This window comes from Acanthaster planci, linkage group LG02 (assembly GCF_054643075.1).
Source record: "Acanthaster planci isolate LZ-2023a linkage group LG02, COTS_SCS, whole genome shotgun sequence".
Classification (NCBI taxonomy): Eukaryota; Metazoa; Echinodermata; class Asteroidea; order Valvatida; family Acanthasteridae; genus Acanthaster; species Acanthaster planci.
The window spans coordinates 17,834,250-17,857,710 of NC_141778.1; the positions used below are offsets into that span (position 1 = coordinate 17,834,250).

Sequence of the window (23,461 nt, forward strand, 5' to 3'; positions counted from 1 at the left end):
GGTTAACTTTTCTTCCGTTTGTAAATGCGACATGCAATTGAAACACCAGTGTTTTTGGCCGTTGTGATGATCGATATCACTCGTTAACCGAGAAAAGTTTTTAATCCAACAGTAGTGACTCTTTTCACCTTTGTTAAAGTAAAGTAAATTGATCGGTTCCTCCGAGCGTTTGCCTTTGTGGAGGATGTAAAGACCGTCTTTTTTGGCGTAACCAAACACATTGATCGCCAAGCTATTTTGCGATTCGATACGTGAGATTTGTGAAATTGGCGTTGGAAAGCTTACGTTTGTAAAATTTAAACCATCCTATTCTGACCGGTAAGTCGAAGGCCGCTCCTTATTTATTTTATATTTTAGATTTGTTTCTAGCTGACTTTTGACGCCGTCTGAATATAATTTTAAAGCTGCCCGCAACGCCCATCGGATACATTCTTGATCTTTATTTTGGACGTTTATGATTGCTTTTTTGTCTAACAGTTCCTTAGGCAACAGAATGTAAGAAGAACCCACTGGATTATATTTAACCACGTTGATATAAAAAGCGACGACTTTGTCAAAGATCCAACCCGAGCCTTTTTGTGTATGAGCTTCAACATCTTCGATTTGTGCTTCGCGTTGTTTGGCGAGTGCGTTTTTAACGTCGGCCTTGTTTGCGACGGCATCGTTGTCGCTAAGGTTTTTCCAATCTAAACTGAACTTTTAGAGCCGTTTGCAATTTGTACAAACCAAATTCTTTCAGTTCTTCTAAAGCTTTTTTCTCGATGAAAGTTTTGTAAAAATCAAAAAAGCGGATGAGGTCATATTTAAAAAAACGAGGAATCAACTCCCAATTGCGAAAGTTACCTTGAAAACGATTTATGCTTCTGATATCTACTTCCGCAATTTCCTCGGGCTGAGTGTAAGCTTTAATCGCATCGATAAAGTCCTGTTTGACATATCTGTCTTTGTTTGCAAAAGGAATATTATATTTTTGTACCGTTTTCAACAGCTGCCGATATGACTGACGCGGGAGATACCTAAATTGTTTTTGATCCTCTTTGATAGCGTTTATTAGTTCTAATCGTGTATGATGTTTCCCTTTTGGCGCAAGTAGCGGAACGTTATACTGTTTGACAAAATCTTCTAAAAACGGCTACTTATATCGAATAAAATATTTTAACAGAGGTCTTTGTTCTTAGCTGCTCATGTCTCTATTTTTATATAAGTCTCTAAAATTTTTTCCATTTTTATTCAACATGTTTTTTTTAATACTACTATTTTTATATAAAGAGCATTTATTTAAGGCGGTTGTAAACGCTGGCGGTTCAATACACCGTAAGTTATTCTACTAAATCACCAAAATAATCCCCAGCAAGTAGATCGGATGTAGGCCAAAGGTCACCCAACACACCAGCAAAGGGGAGCCACGTAAAATAGATTTATCCCCTAGAATGTCTATATTTTTTAAAAATGTCCTTTTTGTCGATGTGGTACCCAGGGGGTTTTTGGGGCAAAACCCGGGATTTCGAGTCATTTATGGTTTTCCCATTTTTTCTCGTCAAAACTATTTCCGCGATTTTTTTAGTCGATGTAGTACCCAGGAGTTTTGGGCAAAAACGGGGCAAAAAGGGATGTGTGCTCCAGAACTCTCCAATCCCTACTACTGGGCTGTATGACACCCCCGAAGAGGGCAACTGGAGATGGGCGGACAACACTCCTTTCAACTACACGTTAGTAATTTATGAACAGAGCGAAATCCTTTGGTTGCAGCCGAATCACAGTATACATACCTTGCAATTCTCTCTTATATTAATTTAGCATTAAGCCAATAAACCTGAGGGTTTGGGAAACAGAAAGTTGAATGAAGCTACCCACAGGACTGTCAGCTTGCGTCAGTGTGAGATTTTCTTGAAATCAGTGCCATACAAATTCTCTATTTCGCAATGGAGTGTAGAAACCAATATTCAAATGGCGAAGTCATCAGATTACCCGGTAAAACTTGAGTAGTTAATGACAGTTAATGGCAGTTAATGCGTGTTCCAGATAATTGAGAAAGTTGTATTTTCTTGATTTTTTTTCAAGTGAGTGCATTTTCTTAGTTTGTCTGTGAATCTGCAACCCTCGTCTCACAAAAACTTGCAAGGCCAGACCGGCAATGCAATAGCTACGTACACGCAGCATTCTCTTATAAAACTCAGTTAATGTACATGTATTTGGGTTTATTTTAAGCGAACACTAGAGGTCTGACCAAAGCATGAATATGTTTTCCTGTTGAGTTTGTTTTCTTTCTACACGTAGTTTATTTCCTGTTTGACTTTTCCTAGATCTGAGCTACAACGCGTGCCCTCTAGGTACAAAAAACGCCCTCTTGGTGAAACTTATGCCGAAAGGGTCATAGTACAACTGTACTTTTCCTGCTCCTCAGTAGATTACTGGTTTTAATTTGATGTGTGTCTCGAACGCCTAAGCAACTCTGAAGTATTTTTCCTGAAGTTTAGGTATTTATATAACTGTTGGCTATTCCAGCTTATTCGCCGGCCTGTAACCTATAATGTTGTAGCTCCCGCGGCTACCTGGGGGGGGGGCACCCTGTTATTACATCATATCCCAAATTGTACATTATATGACGATTACCTGCTGTGTAGGGGTCCTTGGTGTTTTGTACGCTCGATGGGGCAAATGACACCTGGGTGGAGGCCGAGGGTACTGTTTGCCCTCAAGGGTGTACAAAGCCCATGGACCCCGTTGCAACACAAAAGTATTGTTTTGTTTTAACACGATAGCAGATTTTACGAACGTAAGGGAACGAAGCTAAATACATTTTCCAGTGTCAAAATACATTTTATTTCAATTAGCCTTTTAGAAGAATGGCGGACGCAATAGGAGGGCTTTATTTGAAGTGGGTAAATTTGGAGCAAACACAAAAGGTTTTATTCAAACCAAATAGCGCCCTCTATTGTGTCTGCCAGACTTCTAAAAGAATAGCTGCACTAACAAAGTGTTTAGTTGAACAAATTCATTTGACTTAGTAATTAGCAGGAAATACCATCTCTCTTGCCTTGATACTTTCTCAGGAAATTTCTAGAAAGCTATCCGATTCTGTCGTGGGTAACATCTAAATCTAAGGGGCCGAACTGGACAGAAAATCAAGAATAGACAAGCGTAAAAAATATAATTCCAACACATTTAACTGTTTCAATTCAGTCCATTGACTTCTTTTCTTCACTTATGCAAATTGGTTGCATGTACGATTAAGGTTGGTGATGTTGTTGTGAACCTTTATCGTCGATTTTCACCGTTTTTTTCACCGCATTTACAATCCATGTTCCGTCTCGATTGGTTTTTATCAGCCTCTCAATTTTGCCACTTATTTCCTCATTCAGTTGCGTTCCGCCACTCGGTGCCGCTTCCCAGCTGCGCTACTGTATCTGGGCTGCGTTGTCAAAGCCGATAATACACAGTCCTGATTGTCACTAAGAAACTGCTGCAACAGGAGACAATCGGCGGGTGCCACGTGTTTTGTTTAAAGGAAGCGCAAAGAGCAGATGAAATGTGCAGCTGGAACATAGGTTGAGGGCATTTCAAAATTTCAAATGGGGAACACAGACCCCGGGGGCATGCAGTGACCAATACCATTGGTCAACATAACATAACGTGTATAGTAAAGCAATAAGAAAGCCAGTCTCCTTCTGGGGGTCTTTCTTTTCAGGAACTTCAATTCAGGTGAGGGTGACTCGGCCTTGAACCTGGACTACGCAAACAACTGCGCCGTTCTACTCAAAGGCACAGGAAAATGGAGGGCCACGCAATGTCATTCGTACAATGTCAGGATCTGTGTGCAGCCTCGTAAGTCTCAAGTGGACTCATAGATGGAGGAAATATATTTAATTTCTCCATTCTTGGACACAGTCTTGTGAAAGACCCCAAAAGGACAAATTACACATTGTCAAACACGCAAAGGGATTGCTGTTGGTTACCACGCAGTTAAAATCTACTTTGGTGTGCACTGTTTTGTAGGTCATTGCGAAGAACATAGGAACTGTAAACAAGGCACTGTGATAAAATAACTCTCTTTAGATGAAAATGTTTGGGTCAAGTGGCTTGACACAGACATTAAATAGATTTATGATATCGTTGTTTTGCAAAATTTGTTTTGTAAGTACAGTTTTTCTCAGGAGCAGGGTGAACACAAATTTCTAGGAGGTCATTAAAAAGCAAATGAACAGCGTCTTATAATGTGAAGTGTTTGTTCATTTCAAGACTTCAAAGGGGCCCTTCAAGACCCGGGGCCCCTCCAATGGAGCACATGAACGCCCTCCCCCGTAGTCGCTCGATCTAAATTATATTGTTTGTTCTAAACCTAAAGGACGATAGATCGGTTCTTCTGAATGATTGACACTGTTAGTGATACGCGACTTATAATAGTGTTGTCATATGTCAGTTCATTTCCTGACCATGTTTAACCACGTGGACTCTAATCCATCTCACTTTCTTTCGAATCAAAGAATCGACAGCGGTGACTGTTTGACTATTGCAGTTTTCTGACACGGGCCAATGTTCTCTTGTAGGTGGTGAGCAGTTGTGTCCAGATGGAGGAACTTTTTCCGTGACCGATGCTACTGGTCTTATCAGTCTGGAAACTGGGACAAGGCTAACAGAGATTGCGAAGAGCAGTTTGGGAAAGGTGTAAAGCTGGTTATCGTGCGTGACGCGGAGCTAAATGTGAGAATCAATAAGATGTGTAGTCTGCCGGGGGGGTCGGTATGACACCGTCCGTAAAACACTGTTTCTGTCGGATATTTGAGTTTCATTGCCACCGCATTACAAAGCATAGCGCCCAGTAACGCAGACGAACAGCTACGGCTGAGTTCCTCACATGTCGTACACGTGATTTTCTTTTAGATTGACAGTTTACATCGATAGCAGACAAACTGTGTGGTTGGTCCATAAACCGTTGCGTTTGGAAACCAGAGCGACTTCTCAAACATACCAAATTGACGAGTCGATGCTTGCTAACCAATCAGGTGTCTTGTTTAATGTGACGTCACAGACTTACTGGAAGACTGTTGGAGCAAGAATATGCGTGCCTACATCGTACGTTTGAATATTCTTGTGTGGCGCCATTGCTATTATGCAAAGCGGTAACATACTTATTTGCATATCGAACAGGCATGAGCATACTTATTGGCATGTCGAACGAGTTTCTGCTTCCTGTATGTTGTAGGTGTACAATATCGTTTTCCGTAGTTTGTTGTAAAACACCGATTCACGATTGACGGCATTTTATCGACCACTCCCTTTTGCTCTTTTCTAATCTTTCTCTTCTCTTTTTTGTCTATGAAAACGATTCAAGATTTTCCCCCATCGATAATGGAAATAGACTATTGTCGATTGTCGATTGTTGAACTAATAAAAATTCTCGCTTTGTACATTAAGGAAGCACCTGACTTGAAGTATTTAAGGCCCGACTGGAAGCCATTGATCTTGAAGAACTAACCAAAAACCCATTTCAAAAGACAACCTACCTGCTGCATACCTGACGCACTGCATGTTTAGAAAACCCCTCCAAATGATTTCATGCAATTAAATTTCTGAAGATTCCTTATCCACATTACAACAAGGTTTATGAAGTCAGGACCGACGTCTTGACAAGATACTTGTAAGCAATGAATGTAAATTCTTATTTCAGCAACACTTTGTTCAGTGTGAGCAGGTTTGCTGACAAGAATACGTGATTAGCCCGGTAGAAAATGACTCATGCATAAAGGTCCCAAGAGATAACATTTAATGTGTCATCCATCCTCCTTGTTTCTTTTTTAATATAATCCAGGCGTTTTTGTCTCACCACGTGCATCCCGCTGTATGGCTTGGCCTGCGTTACTACCAACAGAATGATACATGGTACTGGGTAGACGGCAGTCCGCAGGACCCTAACGGGTACGGTAGGCATGGTAACTTAGCCCCGAAAAGAATGGACTATAAAAATGAGACAGGCATCTTTAAGGTTTCTGCGATAGGCGGAGTCTGAACCCCAGGGGATGGGCCCTTATAGTTAAGTGAATGGTTTATAACACTGGCCGCGTCCTGTTTGCAAGTGCGACCCTGCCCTGATAGTTCGCACATCCGAGTCAATGTAGAACTGGTTTTGCACATTCTGCCATAAATCGTTTGGCTTTGACGTTGGTAAAAGAACGCAAATTCCATGGGACTGTTCACTGATGATAACAGAACACATTGAAGCCTCAGTTGACCTCTTCTGTAAATACACATGAAGTGGAGTTGTATGGCGGGGCCTTCCACACTTTAAGGGGACAATTTCTTTCACTGAAAAGTCGGTACGAGATTTTTGGGGGGAGGGGAAATTGGTTCTATTACGTATTGCCCGAAAATGTTTATAATTTGAACTCAGGGTGGACGTAATTCCGGGGGAGGGGTCAGGGACTACTCCCCGACTTTTTGAGGGGGTGGGCTATTGAATCATCCTCGAACACTTGTTTAGGTTGGAATGGGCTGTCGAATCATCCTCCCTCACTTGTTGAGGTGGGGGATGGGCTATTGAATCATCTTTCCTCACTTGTTGAGGTGGTGGATAAGCTATTGAATCCTCCTCCCACACTTGTTGAGGTGGGGGATGGGCTATTGAATAATCCTTCCACACTTGTTGAGGTGGTGGATAGGCCATTGAATCCTCCTCCCACACTTGTAGAGGTGGGGAATGGGCTATTGAACCCTCCTCCCACACTTGTTGAGGTAGGGGATGGGCTATTGAATCATCCTCCCAGACTTGTTGAGGTGGTGGATAGGTTATTGAATCCTCCTCCCACACTTGTTGAGGTGGTGGATAGGCTATTGAATCATCCTCCCACACTTATTGAGGTGGGGGATGGGCTATTGAATCCTCCTCCCACACTTGTTGAAGTGGGGGATGGGCTATTGAATCCTCCTCCCACACTTGTTGAGGTGGTGGATGTGCTATTGAATCCTCCTCCCACACTTGTTGAGGTGGAGGATGGGCTATTGAATCCTCCTCCCACACTTATTGAGGTGGGGGATGGGCTATTGAATCCTCCTCCCACACTTGTAGAGGTGGGGGATGGGCTATTGAATCCTCCTCTCACACTTGTAGAGGTGGAGGATGGGCTATTGAATCCTCCTCCCACACTTGTTGAGGTGGGGGATGGGCTATTGAATCCTCCTCCCACACTTGTTGAGGTGGGGGATGGGCTATTGAATCCTCCTCCCACAATTGTTGAGGTGGTGGATGGGCTATTGAATCATCCTTCCTCACTTGTTGAGGTGGTGGATAAGCTATTGAATCCTCCTCCCACACTTGTTGAGGTGGGGGATGGGCTATTGAATAATCCTTCCACACTTGTTGAGGTGGGGGATAGGCCATTGAATCCTCCTCCCACACTTGTAGAGGTGGGGGATGGGCTATTGAACCCTCCTCCCACACTTGTTGAGGTAGGGGATGGGCTATTGAATCATCCTCCCCCCACTTGTTGAGGTGGTGGATGGGCTATTGAATCCTCCTCCCACACTTGTTGAGGTAGGGGATGGGCTATTGAATCCTCCTCCCACACTTGTTGAGGTGGGGGATGGGCTATTGAATCATCCTCCCCTACTTGTTGAGGTGGTGGATAGGCTATTGAATCATCCTCCCCCCACTTGTTGAGGTGGGGGATGGGCTATTGAATCATCCTCCCACACCTTTTGTCTTGAGTACAAAATTTAACCAGATTGTGAAATCTTTTAGGCTTCCAACCACTAAAATGCATTCATTATAACTAAAAAAAGGAAAACATCAGGCTTACAGGCCTACGGATTCTGCACGTCAAAAGCTTTCGACATCGACATCAGACAAAACCTTACCTTGTAATCAACCTTGCCTTATTAGTATATTCGAAATATTTTACCTATCGTCGATTTCCATTCGTACCCCCAAAGTTTCGAAAGATGGGAAGACGTCGATAGGGACCCCAGGCGAGATTAGCTGCACTGCGCAGCTCTAGACTACACGTACGAGAATGCCAACGGTCGGTAGATGTCAGTTCACTGTTCGAACATTTTCCGTACTGTTTGTGCCTTGCAGAGTAAGAACCCTCTTTATCCTTACCAAGATATTAGAAATCCGGGCTTTCGTTTAGAAATGTAACAGTTGCCTTCAGGCCTATGTGGCCAATCCTTTACTTGCAGCTTACTATTTTTGTCCATGCATGTTCACACAATACACAAAAACATTTAGTCGGGAGATGTCGAATTAATCACATGCAGTCGAATGCATGCAGTTCCTAAGGAATCAATGCTTGGTTATGACACATAATTCATTACTGAATCGAACACACGGTGGAATCTATTAAAGGTAACGTTGGCAGAGATTTGGTAGAGAAAGTAGTATTTAAAAACAATTTAAGAAGTCTTTTTGAATTAACCGCTGTTCCTTTCTCTCTCCAGCTTGCTAAGATGGGCCATCCCGTGTATTGGCATCAAGGAAAGGGCAAAACAGTAGGCAATCCGACGAGGAACCCGAATGTCTTGACTTATGCAGCAAATCGAGATATTTGTGTGTTTCCGGTGCACTCTGTCGGCACACGGGCAAGTGTCATTGCGAGGCGGTGTTCCCGGGCATGAAGTGCAACAAAGGTGATGGACAGACCTTTCTTTTTGATTTACGCCCTCTCTCTTTTTGATATCTGTCAAACTGAAACTATGTACATGTACAGTGATTTCTTGCAGGCCAAATCGAATTGGATTTGGGGGTAACGGTGTGAGAAGTAGAAGGAACAATCATGTCAATCGGAGAGTTCCTTATATTTCTGGGAAAATTTGTCTTTCCCCAACTTTTGGACACCGATTGTGGTTTGATCGACAGGAATTAGTTACTACCTACTCTATTCGTCGTATACTACGTTGTCAAAATGATTGATCATTAAAGTCGTGTTTGTGTTCATTTTATCCCATATTTATCAAGACGAGATGATGGTGACAATCCATGCTCCCAAACGACTGGAACGTGGAGAGACCGTCACCATGCGCTGCCATGTCAACTTGCCGTCCATCGACATCACGGTGCTTTGGCGAAAGGTCAGCGGTACGGAGATGCTCCCGGAGGGCCGGACTGTCCTACTGGACCAACCTGAGTCAGGAGACTACGATCTAACTATAGAGAAGGTTCAGGACAATGACACAGGGTCTTACGTGTGCGTCGCCACCACCGTCATAGGGCAGATCGGCACATCGAAGATGGACAGTACCTATCTTCACGTTGTAGGTTAGTGACAATATCTCGCAAAAGCAAGCCCATTTTGTGAAGTCGTAACATTTTTGAACAAAATTCTTAACGCAATCAGTGTGTTATTCTACGAAGCTGCCACGAAGCCTACGTCGCGCAGTTGTGTACTAAATAGACCCATTGATTTGGAGAACGAAAACATTTACACAAGGCTCTGGATCAAATTGTTCCATCCAAAAACTGGTTTCAAAATTCATGAACGTCTGCATTTCTGCAAAGAAAAACATCCCAATCGTATATAGCGTCGATTCCAATGTTCATTTAAATCGATCAGTTATTTTAACTATTGTGCAAAAGTGTAAGTTTCAACCAGGACAATTGACGATGCAACATTAGACAGTCACTTCCAAGTTGAGAATTTCGTAACCCAATTGATGTTTTTGTGTTTCTTAGTTCCAAATACCGTAACACCCAAACAGCCACGCAAGGTTTCTGAAGGTTAGTGAGCTCGTTCAGTTTTACTTAAATGTCATTAGAAAGGGCATAAATATTAAATTGTCCAATTTCGTTCAAAGGAAGAAATAACAATGAATGGCATCCAGAACAAAAACTATCTGGAAGGCAAATGCACCTTGAAATTTATTTTCAAGAGAATTTCAAAAGGAGTGATACAACTCGATCTGTTTGATCCTGTTGGCTTCACCAGTCATTGATCACAGTTGTTGGATGTAAACGTTGTTTACAATCTTTTTGCGACAGGAAATGACCAGGGGGTTTCGCCCACGAAAAAAGGTAAAGATTCTAAGACAAAAAGTTTAATTTGATGGCAAGAAGATGATAGCACGCAGGCAAAGTTAATGCATACTACCTTAATTGGAACTTGTCTTGGGTCAGATATTTACAGAGACCGGAAGTGTTTATATTGTCTCCTTGAAGCTCACACCCAGAATGCCGACACGCACAAGTATAGGAATAAGAATCTATGGAGGATTCCATAGAGAACAAGGGTTCCGTGGCATACTGGTTGAAGTAATTTTCGAATTTCGACGACAGACTTGAGTTCGAGTCTAGTAGGGGCGAAACAAGTAAGTTTGCTATCTCCAAGAGTTTTTTTTTCAATTTACCCGTTGGTGTATTGTTCCCCTAAAGGTTTGATCTTTGCGGTAGCCGCTCTCGGCGTCTGCTTCGTGTGCTTACTGGCTGCCGTCATCATTGTCAAGGTAGGTTTCAAAATTCATTTACTTTAATAAGCTTGGCCTTGACTTGACCCTCAAAATGGATGTCTTAAAATCCATTCATATTATGGCTATGCAAGATATTGACATACATCGATGATTTAGTCTTCTATCTGCATTTGTCATCCCCGTTCTGTCTGGACTTGTTAACGTGTCTCGTGGAAGATTGCATCAAACTTGATTTAAAAAAGTGACTAAAAATTAGTCTTTTACTTGGAAACGCATCGGCCTCGAATTGCGGCGCAAGAATAAAATTAACTCATGACTAAATTGCATGCAAAGACAGGTGTAAACGTTCATTGCACACGGATGAACGTAAAGCTTTCCTATGTATCAAAATTTTACATTGAACTGCGCTTGAGACAACACTTAAAAGCTTGACATTCACAGTGAAGGTGGTGAGATTTTGTATGGGCAAAACGGAAAAGATGCAAAATGCTCACAGAAAGCGTTTTTCAAACTTCCCCTTAAAACTCATCCCCATCAACGTCTTGCAGGGAGACATTGGAACTCTGCCTGGAGCTCATGTGCTGCGCCCTCAACGTTTTCTGTTTTTACACACAGGTTCGTCAAGAATCTGCCTTTCGACACACTCGACGTCCCAGTGACATGCTGATGTGAGTGCCAATTGAGTGTCTGGACTCGGATTTCGTTCTGCATCTTGCTCACTCACGGTTCAGTTGCTTCTACGAATTTGATCCAAACCCAGTCTTGGTTCATTGGAAAAGTTGTAGTTTATAAGTACAGGTACATGTATAGTGGATATTAACTGAAAAGAGGGAGGGTGGGGTGCCGGCATGTGCACTTTTCTGCCTGGAATCACGGTCGTTAATCGGTAGGGGTGTGTGTTCGGGTGTGGTGGGGATGGGGATGGGATTGGACACGGAAGGGGTGGGTGAGGGGGTATGATTATGGGGTGGGGATTGAGATGCCCAATCGCCCATTAAAACATAAATATCAGTCATTAATTGCCAGTGGTGGGTCTTAGATCAAATAAATACGTCTATATTTGGTAGAAAAGGTGAAGTCTTGAAATCGCATTCGTGCCTAATTTAGTTTTTGCTTGCTTTTTAATTTCTTGTTCACCATGTTAAAGTTACATAATTCCGTCATACTGTTCATATTTCGCCTTAGTAAATTTGTAACGATAGGTTTAATCCTATAATCTAAATATCTGTCGTGACTTCACGAGAATAGGGGGTATATGTTTGCTTTATTTTCCAAAATGTCCGACAAAAATAGGCGGAACGCCCGTGTGGCTTGTTAAGGGTCATATTAAAGCCGCAGTTGTTGTATATACTGAGATAAGTATATACAATCGGTTTAAGTTAGGTTGATCCCAAACCCATTTGAGGCCACCATATACCATGCATTGCCGTGGGAATTAAGCAAACCAGAGTTAGCGTATCGATGCTGTGTGTTGTGTACACTTCTGGAATAAGGCCAGTGCATGAATTTCGAGCCAAATGTTTGTCACATAACCGAGGGGTTTGATTATGTTCCAGGTCTGAAGCAGATTACAGCTGTAATTCCGTAGACCAAGGGTCTCAAATTAAGAGATTTGGCCGAAAGCCGGAAATTGTATAAAAGCCGAGGTCGTGGGCGGAGCGGGGAAGGGGTGTGCTAGGAGGACGCATACTATGCTATTATGCCCATGTTCTATCGGGAGATGAGATCGGCTTGCAGATGCAAAGGTCACAAATATCAAATTAAAGAAAGATCGGGATTTACAATGTTTTTACCGATTGAAGCTAACGGAGGCCATCCTGAATGCAATCGTCCGTGATAGGGATACCGGTATATGATGTGATTTCGTCGAGGTTTCAATGCATATGGACGAATGCGTTGATGTACATGTAGAAGTCGGCAACGAACCTATAATACTTTGAGCGTCTATAGAGCAGCTGATTCTTATCAGCTTCCATTTTGAAACAGTATGGCTGCAGTTTTTATGAGTCTTCTTGGTGACTTGAGTCTTTGTGTTGTATGCAGAAAGACTTTGAGAAATCTGGCGCCAACATCGTTGGACGTCTTTTGACGTTGTTATAAGTTGACCTCTATAATCCTCTCTGTGTTTAAGTCTTTTCGTTGGGTTTTGTAATTTGACAGGCCACCCAAGTGCTGGTTTTTTTTTTAATAAATCCTCTCTGTTGAAAGCAGCACTGTCAATGATGTGCTACACACTTTACATCCACGTTTGTCATAACGTTATAAATTCGTTGAATACGAATTCAAGGATTCGGTGGATTTAATTGACTCATTCTTTATTTCGTGGAATAGGGCTAAGTCCTTTTGCCGTCAGATGACCACTGCTTCATCAGTACTGATAATAATGTAACAATGCCAATATGTACAGAAGGAAATACCGTTTCACACTATGAACTTTCAACACCGTGAAAATGCAGTTTTACCATAAATCACCGTGAAATTTTGTGAAGGCAATGTAAGCCCGTTTTCACGGTGGAAAGTTGATCAGCTTGGGAGCGGATTAGTTCACAGCAGTTTCACGGACTTTTCACGTCAACATCTTCGTAGCTTATGGTCCTATTGTTATTCGTAACGGTACACCAGTCCAGCTTCCAACCGTGGAAGATGGGAAAACAGCAGTTTAACTGTCAAAGCGTAATAAAAGATTAGTGTGATAGACAGCCAGGAATTAGCGTAGCAGTTACCAACAAAAGGAACGATTGAATACCCCTGTTTAGGTCTGGGCTTCCGGGAACCAGCGGAAACCTTGCATGAAGCAATATTGCGTGCGTGTTTTTGAAACCGTGATTAGCGAAATGCGAAGGAAGTAGTAGGAAATAGCCGGTTCTGGACCACACGCCCTTTTCACCCCCTTTCACCCATCACACGCACCGCTCGCTACGCTCGCTCACCTTTTGACCCCGGCGCAGCTCGCTTTGCTCGCTGTAAACAACTCGTGACTAGCGCCGCTCGTTTTGCTCGCTTCACTGACCTTGAACTTTTGACCCCAGCTGTAAACAACTCGTGACTGGCAATCACTCACAAACAAGTCGAGACTTGCCCTATCTGAACTCGTGACTGGCAATCACTCACAAACAAAAAGGGATTTCCCCTTGCTTTTTTGGCCTGAACTCGTGACCTCTACTTAAAGAATGGCTCTGTTCAAAGCAAAAACACGCTATATTTACAACCGCCTTAAATAAATGGCCTATATATAAAAAAATAGTATATAAAAGAAACATGGCGACAAAAAATGGAAAAAAATTTAGAAACCTACTTATAAATAGAGACATGAGCAACCCACAACACTGACCTATACTAACGAACTTTACTCGATTTAAGAAGGCGTTTTGAGAAGATTTTGTCAAACGGTATAACATCCCATTACCGGCAATCACCCGTAAATCTCACACTAAACCCGAGCTCATTGAAGCTATACGGGTAGATCAAAAACAATTTAGGTACCTCCCGCGTCAGTCATATCGGCAGCTGTTGAAAACGGTACAAAAATATAATATTCCTTTTGCAAACAAAGACAGATACGTCAAACAGGACTTTATTGAAGCGATTAAAGCTTACACTCAGCCCGAGGAAATTGCGGAAGTCGACATTAGAAACGTCAGGCGCTTTCAGGGTAATTTTTGCAATTGGGAATTGATACCTCGTTTCTTTGAATACGACCTAATACACTTTTTCGATTTTTACAAGGCTTTCATCGAGAAAAAAGCTTTGGAAGAACTAAAAGAAATTGGTTCGTACAAATTGCAAACAAATATCAAAGTTCAGTTTAGATTGGAAAAACCCGAGAAAACTGAATTTGGCGTATTCCCCTTTCCGAGCGACAACGATGCAGTCGCAAACAAAGCCGACGTTAAAAACGCACTCGCTGAACAACGCGAGGCGCAAATAAAAGAGGTGGAGGCTCATACACAAGAAGGCTCGGGTTGGATCTTTGACAAAGTCGTAGCTTTTTACATCAACGTGGTTAAATATAATCCAGTGGGTTCTTCTTACATTCCGTTGCCTAAGGAACTGTTAGACAAAAAAGCAATCATAAACGTCCAAAATAAAGATCAAGAATGTATCCGATGGGCGTTGCGGGCAGCTTTAAAATTATATTCAGACGACGTCAAAAGACAGTTGGAAACAAATCCAAAATATAAAAGACATGACGAGCGGCCTTCGACTAACCGGTCAGAATCAGACGGTTAAAATTTTACAAACATAAGCTTTCCAACACCGATTTCACAAATCCCACGTATCGAATCGCAAAATGGCTTGGCGATCAATGTGTTTGGTTACACCAAAAAGACGGTCTTTACATTCTTCACAAAAGCAAGCGTCCAGAAGAACTGATAAATTTGCTTTACTTTAACAAAGGTGACGAAAATCACTACTGTTGGATTAAAAACTTTTCTCGGTTGACGAGTGATATCGATCATCACGAGCATAAGAAACACTGGTGTTTTAATTGCATGTCGCATTTACAAACGGAAGAAAAGTTAATGAGACACAAAGAAGATTGCCAAGGCTTAAACGTTCCTACATGTAAAGTTGAAATGCTGGTCAAGGGCGAGAATATACTCAAGTTTGAAAATTACAAAAATAAGCAAGATGCACCTTTTGTAATTTACGCTGATTTTGAGTCGGTTTTGGAAAAACTACCACCAGCTAAATCAAATACTCTCAAAACACAGATTCACAAGCCCTGCGGATATTCGTACGCGGTCGTCAGATGCGATGGAGTTTGCATTAGCCGAAAAACATTCAGAGGTGAAGACGTGGCTGTTAATTTTGTACAGTCACTTTCTCGGGAAGAAAAAATAAACGAAACGTTTAAAAACAAACACCCGTTGATTTGGTCACCCGAGTTACAAAAAATTTACGAAAAATGTAATAGATGTTGGATCTGCGAAAAGTTGATAGATCGAGCGAAAGCGAACGAATCTTGCTGTCAATGTGATATTCCAAAACCACCAGAGACAAAAGAAGAAAAAATCAAGTTTTGTCATATAGTTAAAGTTGAAGGTAAAGATAAAGAGTTCAAAGAATGGGTATGTTTGGATTGTAAAAAGCCCATCAACAATTTTAGAAAGGTTAGAGATCATTGTCACGTGACAGGGAAGTACCGAGGCCCAGCGCACGCCAGTTGTAATCTCAAGTTAAGAATAGTGGTCGATCAAACACCCATTCCGGTGATTTTACATAATCTCGAGAAATACGATGCGCACTTGATTATGCAGGGCGCTCACGAATTTTACGGGAAATCAATTAAGTTGATCGCTAAAAATACCGAGAACTACATTTCGTTCTCCTTTGGCCAACTCAGGTTCTTAGACTCCTTTCATTTCATGGCGGCCTCCTTAGATCGGTTGGTTAAAAACTGTTCACCCGATGATTTTAACTTAGTTTGAAAAAGGTTTACAAATAATAGTCATTTACTCTTGGAAAAGGGAATTCACCCCTATGAGTATATAGACTCCTTTGATCGGTTCCAAGAGAGACGGCTCCCGCCAGTAGACGCTTTCTATAGCTCTCTGAAGCAGGGGGGAACAACCGAGCAAGAATATGCTCGTGCAGAGACAGTATGGGAAAAATTTAATTGCCAAAACCTAGGTGACTATCACGACCTATACGTGGAAACGGACGTGTTATTGCTAGCGGCTGTTTTTGAAAACTTCCGGAAGGTATGTAAACAACACTACGGCCTTGACCCAGCCAACTATTATACGTCACCGGGTCTGTCGTGGGATGCATTGTTAAAGCATTCGGGTATACAATTGGAACTACTGACAGACATCGATCAACACATATTTTTTGAAAGGGCCAAAAGAGGCGGGATTTCTTCTGTGGGAGCCAAACGATATGCAAAGGCCAATAATCCAAAACTACCCGACTACAACCCGAATAAGCCAGAGTCACAGATCATGTACTTAGACGCAAATAATTTATACGGCTGGGCGATGAGCAAATATCTGCCTGTAGGGGAATTTACCTGGGAAACAGACTTAGAAAAATTTACGTACTATTACATCCAAGAGTTGCGACTAACTGACGACTATGGTTACGTGTTTGAAATCACTTTAGATTACCCGGAACGTCACCATGACAAACATAATGACTTTCCACTTGCACCCGAAAATATGCCGGTACCGAACGAATGGTTTTCGAGTTACCAACAGGATTTAATTGGTAATGGCGAAGTGAGTACCGTCTCGGTAGACAAACTCGTGTCTACTCTCAACACCAAAGAAAAATACGTGGTTCACTATCGTACATTGCAAAAATATCTCAAACTCGGGTTGTGGATCAAAGAAGTTCACCGAGTATTAAAATTTCGTCCAAAGCCGTGGATGAAAAGCTATATTGACAAAAACACGAAATTGCGCAAGAAAGCAAAAAATAATTTTGAGAAAGACTTTTTCAAATTGATGAACAACTCGGTCTTTGGCAAGACAATGGAAAATGTCAGATATCGAATAAGTACAGAAAATTAACTTATAAACCAAATTACAAATCGACGGTACCATTTGAGGATTGCGAGCTTTCGTTTGTGGAGATGTACCAAACCAAAACAAAATTAAATAAGCCAATCTATTGCGGTGTAAGTATTCTCGATATCTCCAAAACGTTAATGTACGATTTTTATTACAACGAACTGAAAGCCAATTTTGGTGAAAAAGTAAATTTACTTTACACGGACACTGATTCTCTATTAGTTCAGATCGAGCGAAGCTCCAACGATTTAAGTGGTTACCTAAACGAAAAGCGCAATTTATTTGACTTTAGTAATTACCCACCCGATCATCCGCTTTACAGCGTCAAAAATAAAAAAATAATCATCGGTAAAATGAAAGACGAATTTGGTGGCAAAACAATTTTAGAAGCCCTGTGCATCAGGCCAAAAATGTATTCGATCTTAACTACCGATCACAATTTAAAGAAGGCAAAAGGGGTCTCCAAAGTAGTAACCGAGAAACGGTTAACCCACGAGATGTATAAAAGCTGCCTATTTGACAGGGTTTCTTATTTCAATAAACAACAATTATTTAGATCGGATAAACATCGGGTGTTCACCATTTCACAAAATAAACTTAGTCTGTCACCGTTGGACACAAAGCGCTACATATTGCCGAACGGAATCGATACGTTAGCTTACGGGAATGACCTAATCAACAGGTAGTTATTACCGAGCGAGTATTACCATATTCGGTAATTCGGTATCCTCGGGTACTACCTGAAGTTCCTCTTTGACGAAACTCCTATTTGGCCCGTTTAATAAATAGTACAAAGTGGGACCCGTTTTTACCCTCTTGCCTTTCACTCGTTTAAATTGACTGGTGCGCTTTTCAATTTGATAGACGTCCACGGGCAGATCGGATCTGTTGCCCTTCTGACGGTGCCGCCCTCTCGCTCGCCCGGGTAATAGAGGTACCTAACGACCACGTCTGGAAGAAGTTCTCTTTGGGTAGTTCTTACAGGTGCACTCGGTGTTTGGCTCGCTACGCTCGCTAATTTTATAGCTTCTGCAGGAACGGCATCTATTAAACGCGTTTTTTCCTCGTTGAACGATTTCACGACCTGGGGCAAACGTTCTACCCATTCCACGTTTCGCTCGCCCACGTTTATCATTTCTTGAGCGTATTGGTGGCCAAATAAACGCTCGGCTAAAGTACGGTTAAACCTTTCCACGATTCCTTGAGATCTGTGTACCCCAGGTTCACCCACTTGAATTTGTACCCCGTGTTTAACCATTAGCTTTTTAAACTCGCCTTTGAATTCAGTTCCCGAGTCTACCATTACGAATTTGGGCCAGGTCAGAGGTGATCGCTCGTAAATTTTCTTGGTCGCTTCGGTTACATGTTCGGCGGTTTTACTGGTCAACGGTTCTGCTTCTTTATACCGCGAACCCACATCTACCACGGTCAAAGCATACTTAAACGTTTTTCTTTTAACGCGGTCCCAGGGTAAATAAAGTACGTCCATTTGATGCGCATAATTAGGTTCGACCGATTCTGATTGCAACATTGTAGGTCTGGGTACGTAATTTGGTGCGGGTAAATATATTTGCCAAATGGCCTGCTTTTTAGCCAGTTCCTGACGACCGATTTGTCTGCACCGGTCTTTTCGTGTAGATGATCGACCGCGCTTTCTCCTCGCCAGTAACCCTGCGGGCTGTAAATTCTCTCTCCATTTTAAAATAAGTTACGCAAATTGATAAGCTAACAACCCCACCAAGGCCGTCCCAGATATAATCCAAACAAACTCGCGAATCTTTTGATCCCCGGAAGGCTCGTAAAAATCGGACAACTTAGGCTCTGGCGGTAACGGGGTAATATTTTTACTGGTCAATTCCGAATAAGCTTGTAAGGCTTCGTCTACGTTTACAAATGTTTGCTGACTCGCGCGTTCTTGTCGCATTCGTTCGTTTAAAAAGTCTAGCATGTGTACGCGTTGTTGTTCCCAGGATTCCTTCGCTTGCACCAGTTGTTCTAACGCGAGGTCGTGTCGCTTTTGTTCTTCATCAACATTATTTTTTGATAAACTGCTGAATAAAAAACTTGAGCCCGTGAATGCCAAGGCGTTTACTATCGTTCCTCCAACCATCATTAAAGCACTAGCCATTTTTAAAATAAGGTTAAATTAAATATGGATACCGAAATTAAAGATCAATTGTCGGGGATTAATAACAAATTAATCGAGATTCAAACCGAACAGGTAGAAACTCAGCTAAAGATCGACGACATGCATGCTGAAATTGTTCATATGTTAGATAATTCCCAAAAGTGAAAAATACGAAAACCTGTTTTTTGTAGCGGGTTTTACGTTTGTCGCTTTTTATTTAATGTTTAAAATAAAATAAAATAAGAACCGTAAATAAGAATAGTATTATATAAAAGTAATGTACACCAAAAAGCTAAACCCGAGTCGCAGACTTAAAGTTCCTCGCGCGATCAAAGGCGAAAGGCGCGAAGTCACCATTACGCACAACCCGAGCACTATAGCCGCGGGTCACACGTTAAACGTAAAATTTCCAGCCCTAGGCACGGACGAAGTCATGGTACCCGGTACGGCAAAGTTGGCTTTTAAACTGGATCTAGACGGCGCCTCGGACGACAACCGGACAGTTTATAACAACGTGGCGAGAAACCTGGTTTCAGAAATAAACGTGAGTTTACAGGGAAACAAGATCGTAAGTTACCGGGATGCAGACGTATTTCACAATTTCAAGGACAATTGGTTACCCCCGTCGCAGACTAAAAATATGGCGTACTTTGGTTTGGAAAGGGAAAACGTCGCCAAGATACGTCTAGGGGATGACGATGCTAATGCCGCCGCAAACGACGGTAAGGACAAGGCAATCGCCGACGCTTTTAAAAATCGTTACGCGATTCCACTGGACACGCCTATGTTAACGGATCACGCTCCGTTTTATCCTTCGTGGTTTAAAGAACCTCTGACGTATCAACTAACTTTTAACGGGCACGACAAAGTGGTCAACTCGTCAGATACCGCCGCAGAATATCAAATTTCAGATCTCACCTTGGAATACGAAGTTGTTACCAATCGAGACTTGGCGCAAACACTGAAAACCAAAAAAACGATGTATTACGTATTTGACCGGATTCATTCGTGGAAGAAGCAAGCGGTAAACAAGTCAGACACGCTATGGAACATTAGCATCGACCAGAGTATTAAAGGCTTGAAAGGGGTGTTAATTTTGTTTAGAGACCCGATGATCAAGAACCCGCAAAAATTTTATAATCCGCATATCACAAAGACGGTCGTGACAGTCAAAGGGAAACCGAACCAATTGTACTCGCAAGGTCTGTTTGAATATCAACATTGGAATGAAGTTACAAAGTACTTTGGTGAGTCGGATAAAGAATTGGCTAGAGGGGTCGTCTCAGACATATCTTTGTTGGGAGTAGATATGGCCGACTATTTAAAACTTAGACAAGCACTGTCTCTGGCTCGACTTTAGAAGTTCCGACGACAATTCTGCCCACGGATCGGGTAGACTTCTCGGCGGAGGAGGGGACATTTCTATACAGATGGAACGAACGGCCGAAACAGCGGGCGCGCTGACGATGTACGTATTTTTGGTGATGGATTCTCAACTCACGGTGGAAGAAGGAAACTTCAAGAGTTTAGTTTATTAAATTTAAATGAACGAGATGTTTAAAATTCCTCTCTGTGCTTTAATCGTGGGTAAGACGGGCAGCGGGAAAACTAACTGGATTTTAAATCTTTTAGAGACTGAATACCGTTTCTCGTTTGAAGCCATAGTCATCATCTTCCCGACGCTTTTTAAGAACAAAACTTATTTAGAACGACTGTGGATATACAGCGACGAAAATGTTTACTTGTGTGATTTAGATCGGGAAAGACTAGAATTAAACAAGGCGATCGAACTTTATCAGAAAATATTTGACGGGGTAAATACTTTGTTTATTATCGACGATTGTGCCGCCAATCAGTTTATCAAGTATCGAAAGAAATCTAAGGGTACCAATACGTGCGCGTTGTCTAAAATGGCTTTTAGCGGTCGACATTATCTTCATTCGTGTTGGCTACTTACCCAAAAGTACAACTCGCTTTTAAAAGACTTCCGAGAGAATACCGCTTGGATCGCGGTTCCTTTGATCAATGTCTCCACGAAAACGATGTAGTACCGGACGAAAAACGAGAAGAGATCAAAAGGTATTTACGCAACGTTCGGTTTACAAAACTCGTTTTAAATACCGAAGCACCTGTAAGTTTTTATAAAAAAAAATAGTATCTTGCTTTATATTAAGAAAAAATGAGAAAAATATGAACACCGTTAATAAGTTAAATATGATTGAAAATAACCAAAAACGTTGCGCCAAGTGCAGGCACCTTTTAACTCGGAACATTTTAGAACTCAAAAAACGGGTAAAATAAACGCGACTTGCGATGAATGTATTACGAAGGTAAGAAATCAACAAGATAAACAAAGTGAAAAGTGCAAACAAAGTGAAAATTGCCAATTGTGTGATGAAGAAACGGCGTCTAATATTTTTGAACTAGTGCATTTGGCAATGCAAAGTTATTGTAAAAAGAAAAAGGGGAATTGCTTTTGCAGTTTGTGTAACAAGTCGTTTGAGGAGGCTAAAAATGTAAAAATGGTTAGACAACACTACAAATGATTGTTTGTCAAAAGATATAACTTGTTTTGGCTACTTTGACAAAAAACGATTTGCAGATCCAGACTTTTGCCGCGACTTGATTCGAAAAAACAAAAAGTGTCTTTACTGCTATGCCGAGCTCCAATTTTTGGACAAAGATAGCGACGGGTTTTGTGTTTTGCGTCGATTAGACACGAGTAAGGGTCACATCAAGGGAAATGTTGTGCTTTGTTGTTGGCTGTGTAATTGGCAAAAAAGAGTTTCGAGTGTGTTACAAAGTTAAAACCTCTTTGTTGAAAGTTAATTGTTAAGTATCTATTTATTTGCTTTACTTTGTTGATTAACTAGTTACCTTTTGTTGTAATCGGGCTACATCAGCCTGGTTATAAGTTTTTTTATATTTGTTATAATTAAATGATAGCCCTGCTAGAATACATACAGCTAGTTGCCCAGTTAGTTATAGCAATGAATTTAACTTACCATACGATAGAGTACCTGTGCTTTAAACAAACGGTCAACAAATTTAAAACGTATATATTTAAACGGACGACATCAAAAGTATTATTACCGAATCAAAAACAGAAAATACCTCAAACGTAAAAGATAGACTCTGTTCGATAGCCGCGTCAGGTGAATCTAAAAAATATCTCGGCAAAGAATACTCGATCAAAGAGATTGAAGCTCTGTCACCCAAAGATCAAGAAAAGCTTTTTAATTTGTACGAAGTTAAATTTGACAAAGAGATCGTAAAAACTTTCGGCCACGCGATTTTGAGCCTCTACTCTCGCTTGCTCGGTATAGCTACCCCGATCGATTTACTTGGATTCAACGTCAACCTAACGTCCGAAGAAGCGCTGACTAAAGATTTAAACGACGACCCGATTATAAATCAAACGATGGGACACCTACTAACCGAGGTTTGTTACAAGTACGGTGTTTACTTGTCGCCACTTACAGCAGCGTTGATTACAACAAAACATCTAGAATTCAACAAAAGTTCTCTTATTATAAAAGAGGATGTCAACGAACGAAGTGAACCAAACAAACGAATTGAACCAAACAAACGAATCGAACAACAACCGAATTCAGACGGTAACTAAAGCCAAAAATCCAAGGCGTGTAGAACAAGGTAAAAAATTGGCCGAGCATAACAAGAAGATGAAGCAACAGCTCGCCAAGATGAAATTAGCGGGTGAAGAAAACACCGAGAAAAAAAATCTAGCTTTACCCAAACGGCCTTTGAAAACAGAAGCTTGATATTTTGTGGATTGGGTATCACTGGGGTTCTTCTCTATTTAATTTGGAAAAATAAGTGTTCTACTTCTCGACAAGTTATTCAACCAAAACGAGAAGCGGAGCGAGAGATAATTCCTAACCAAGAACCAATTTTGGATATGGAATGAATTTAAGATTCCTTATATTTAATATGAGTAACGCTAAATCAATCGACGTAAACGGAATCGCAAATACGGTTTACCACGGTGCCGTCGTTTCGGGAATTTCTATTGGATATGCTATGCTGTCGAGCAAGCTATTTAAAATCAAACCGCCGGACCTAAATAAGTTGTCTGCCGAGGATGCGTTGAAATTGACCGCGCTGTCTAGCGGTGCCCTGTTTACCCAGGGTTGGCTGGTGGCGCAGGGTATTCTGCCCGCGAGCCTGCCCACCGCTTAAAAAAATACAAAACGTATATTATAAAAGAAATGGCAGAAGGAGGATTCGATCCCGAGGAAATACCTCTCTTAGAAAATCAAGATCAAGAAATAAGCGATCAAAGCGAGCGCGACCAAGATTTTGTAAACGATAACTTATTTCCAGATCGACAAGAAACATCCTTTATTGAAGGTGCAACGACGAGCAAAATTTTAGAAGAGGGTCGAACGATGTTTATCGGTAA

The 23,461-nt window shown here is 41.5% G+C and overlaps 1 protein-coding gene across 2 annotated transcripts; it reads left to right on the forward strand.

The window, feature by feature from the left end:
• The first annotated feature begins 1,412 nt into the window (after positions 1–1,412).
• Positions 1,413–11,292, forward strand: LOC110983796 (uncharacterized). 2 transcript variants are annotated; one of them, XM_022243360.2, is made up of 10 exons: positions 1,413–1,709; positions 3,689–3,825; positions 4,548–4,701; positions 5,810–5,916; positions 8,434–8,622; positions 8,951–9,250; positions 9,665–9,709; positions 9,971–10,003; positions 10,361–10,431; positions 11,011–11,292. In XM_022243360.2, the coding sequence occupies exons 5-10, from the start codon at positions 8,607–8,609 to the stop codon at positions 11,065–11,067; spliced, it is 522 nt and encodes a 173-aa protein (XP_022099052.1). In that variant the 5' UTR covers positions 1,413–1,709; positions 3,689–3,825; positions 4,548–4,701; positions 5,810–5,916; positions 8,434–8,606; the 3' UTR covers positions 11,068–11,292. The 2 variants fall into 2 exon arrangements, with proteins under 2 accessions (XP_022099052.1, XP_022099051.1); XM_022243359.2 differs by lacking the exons at positions 1,413–1,709; positions 3,689–3,825; positions 4,548–4,701; positions 5,810–5,916 and adding an exon at positions 7,863–8,072.
• Positions 11,293–23,461: the final 12,169 nt, after the last annotated feature.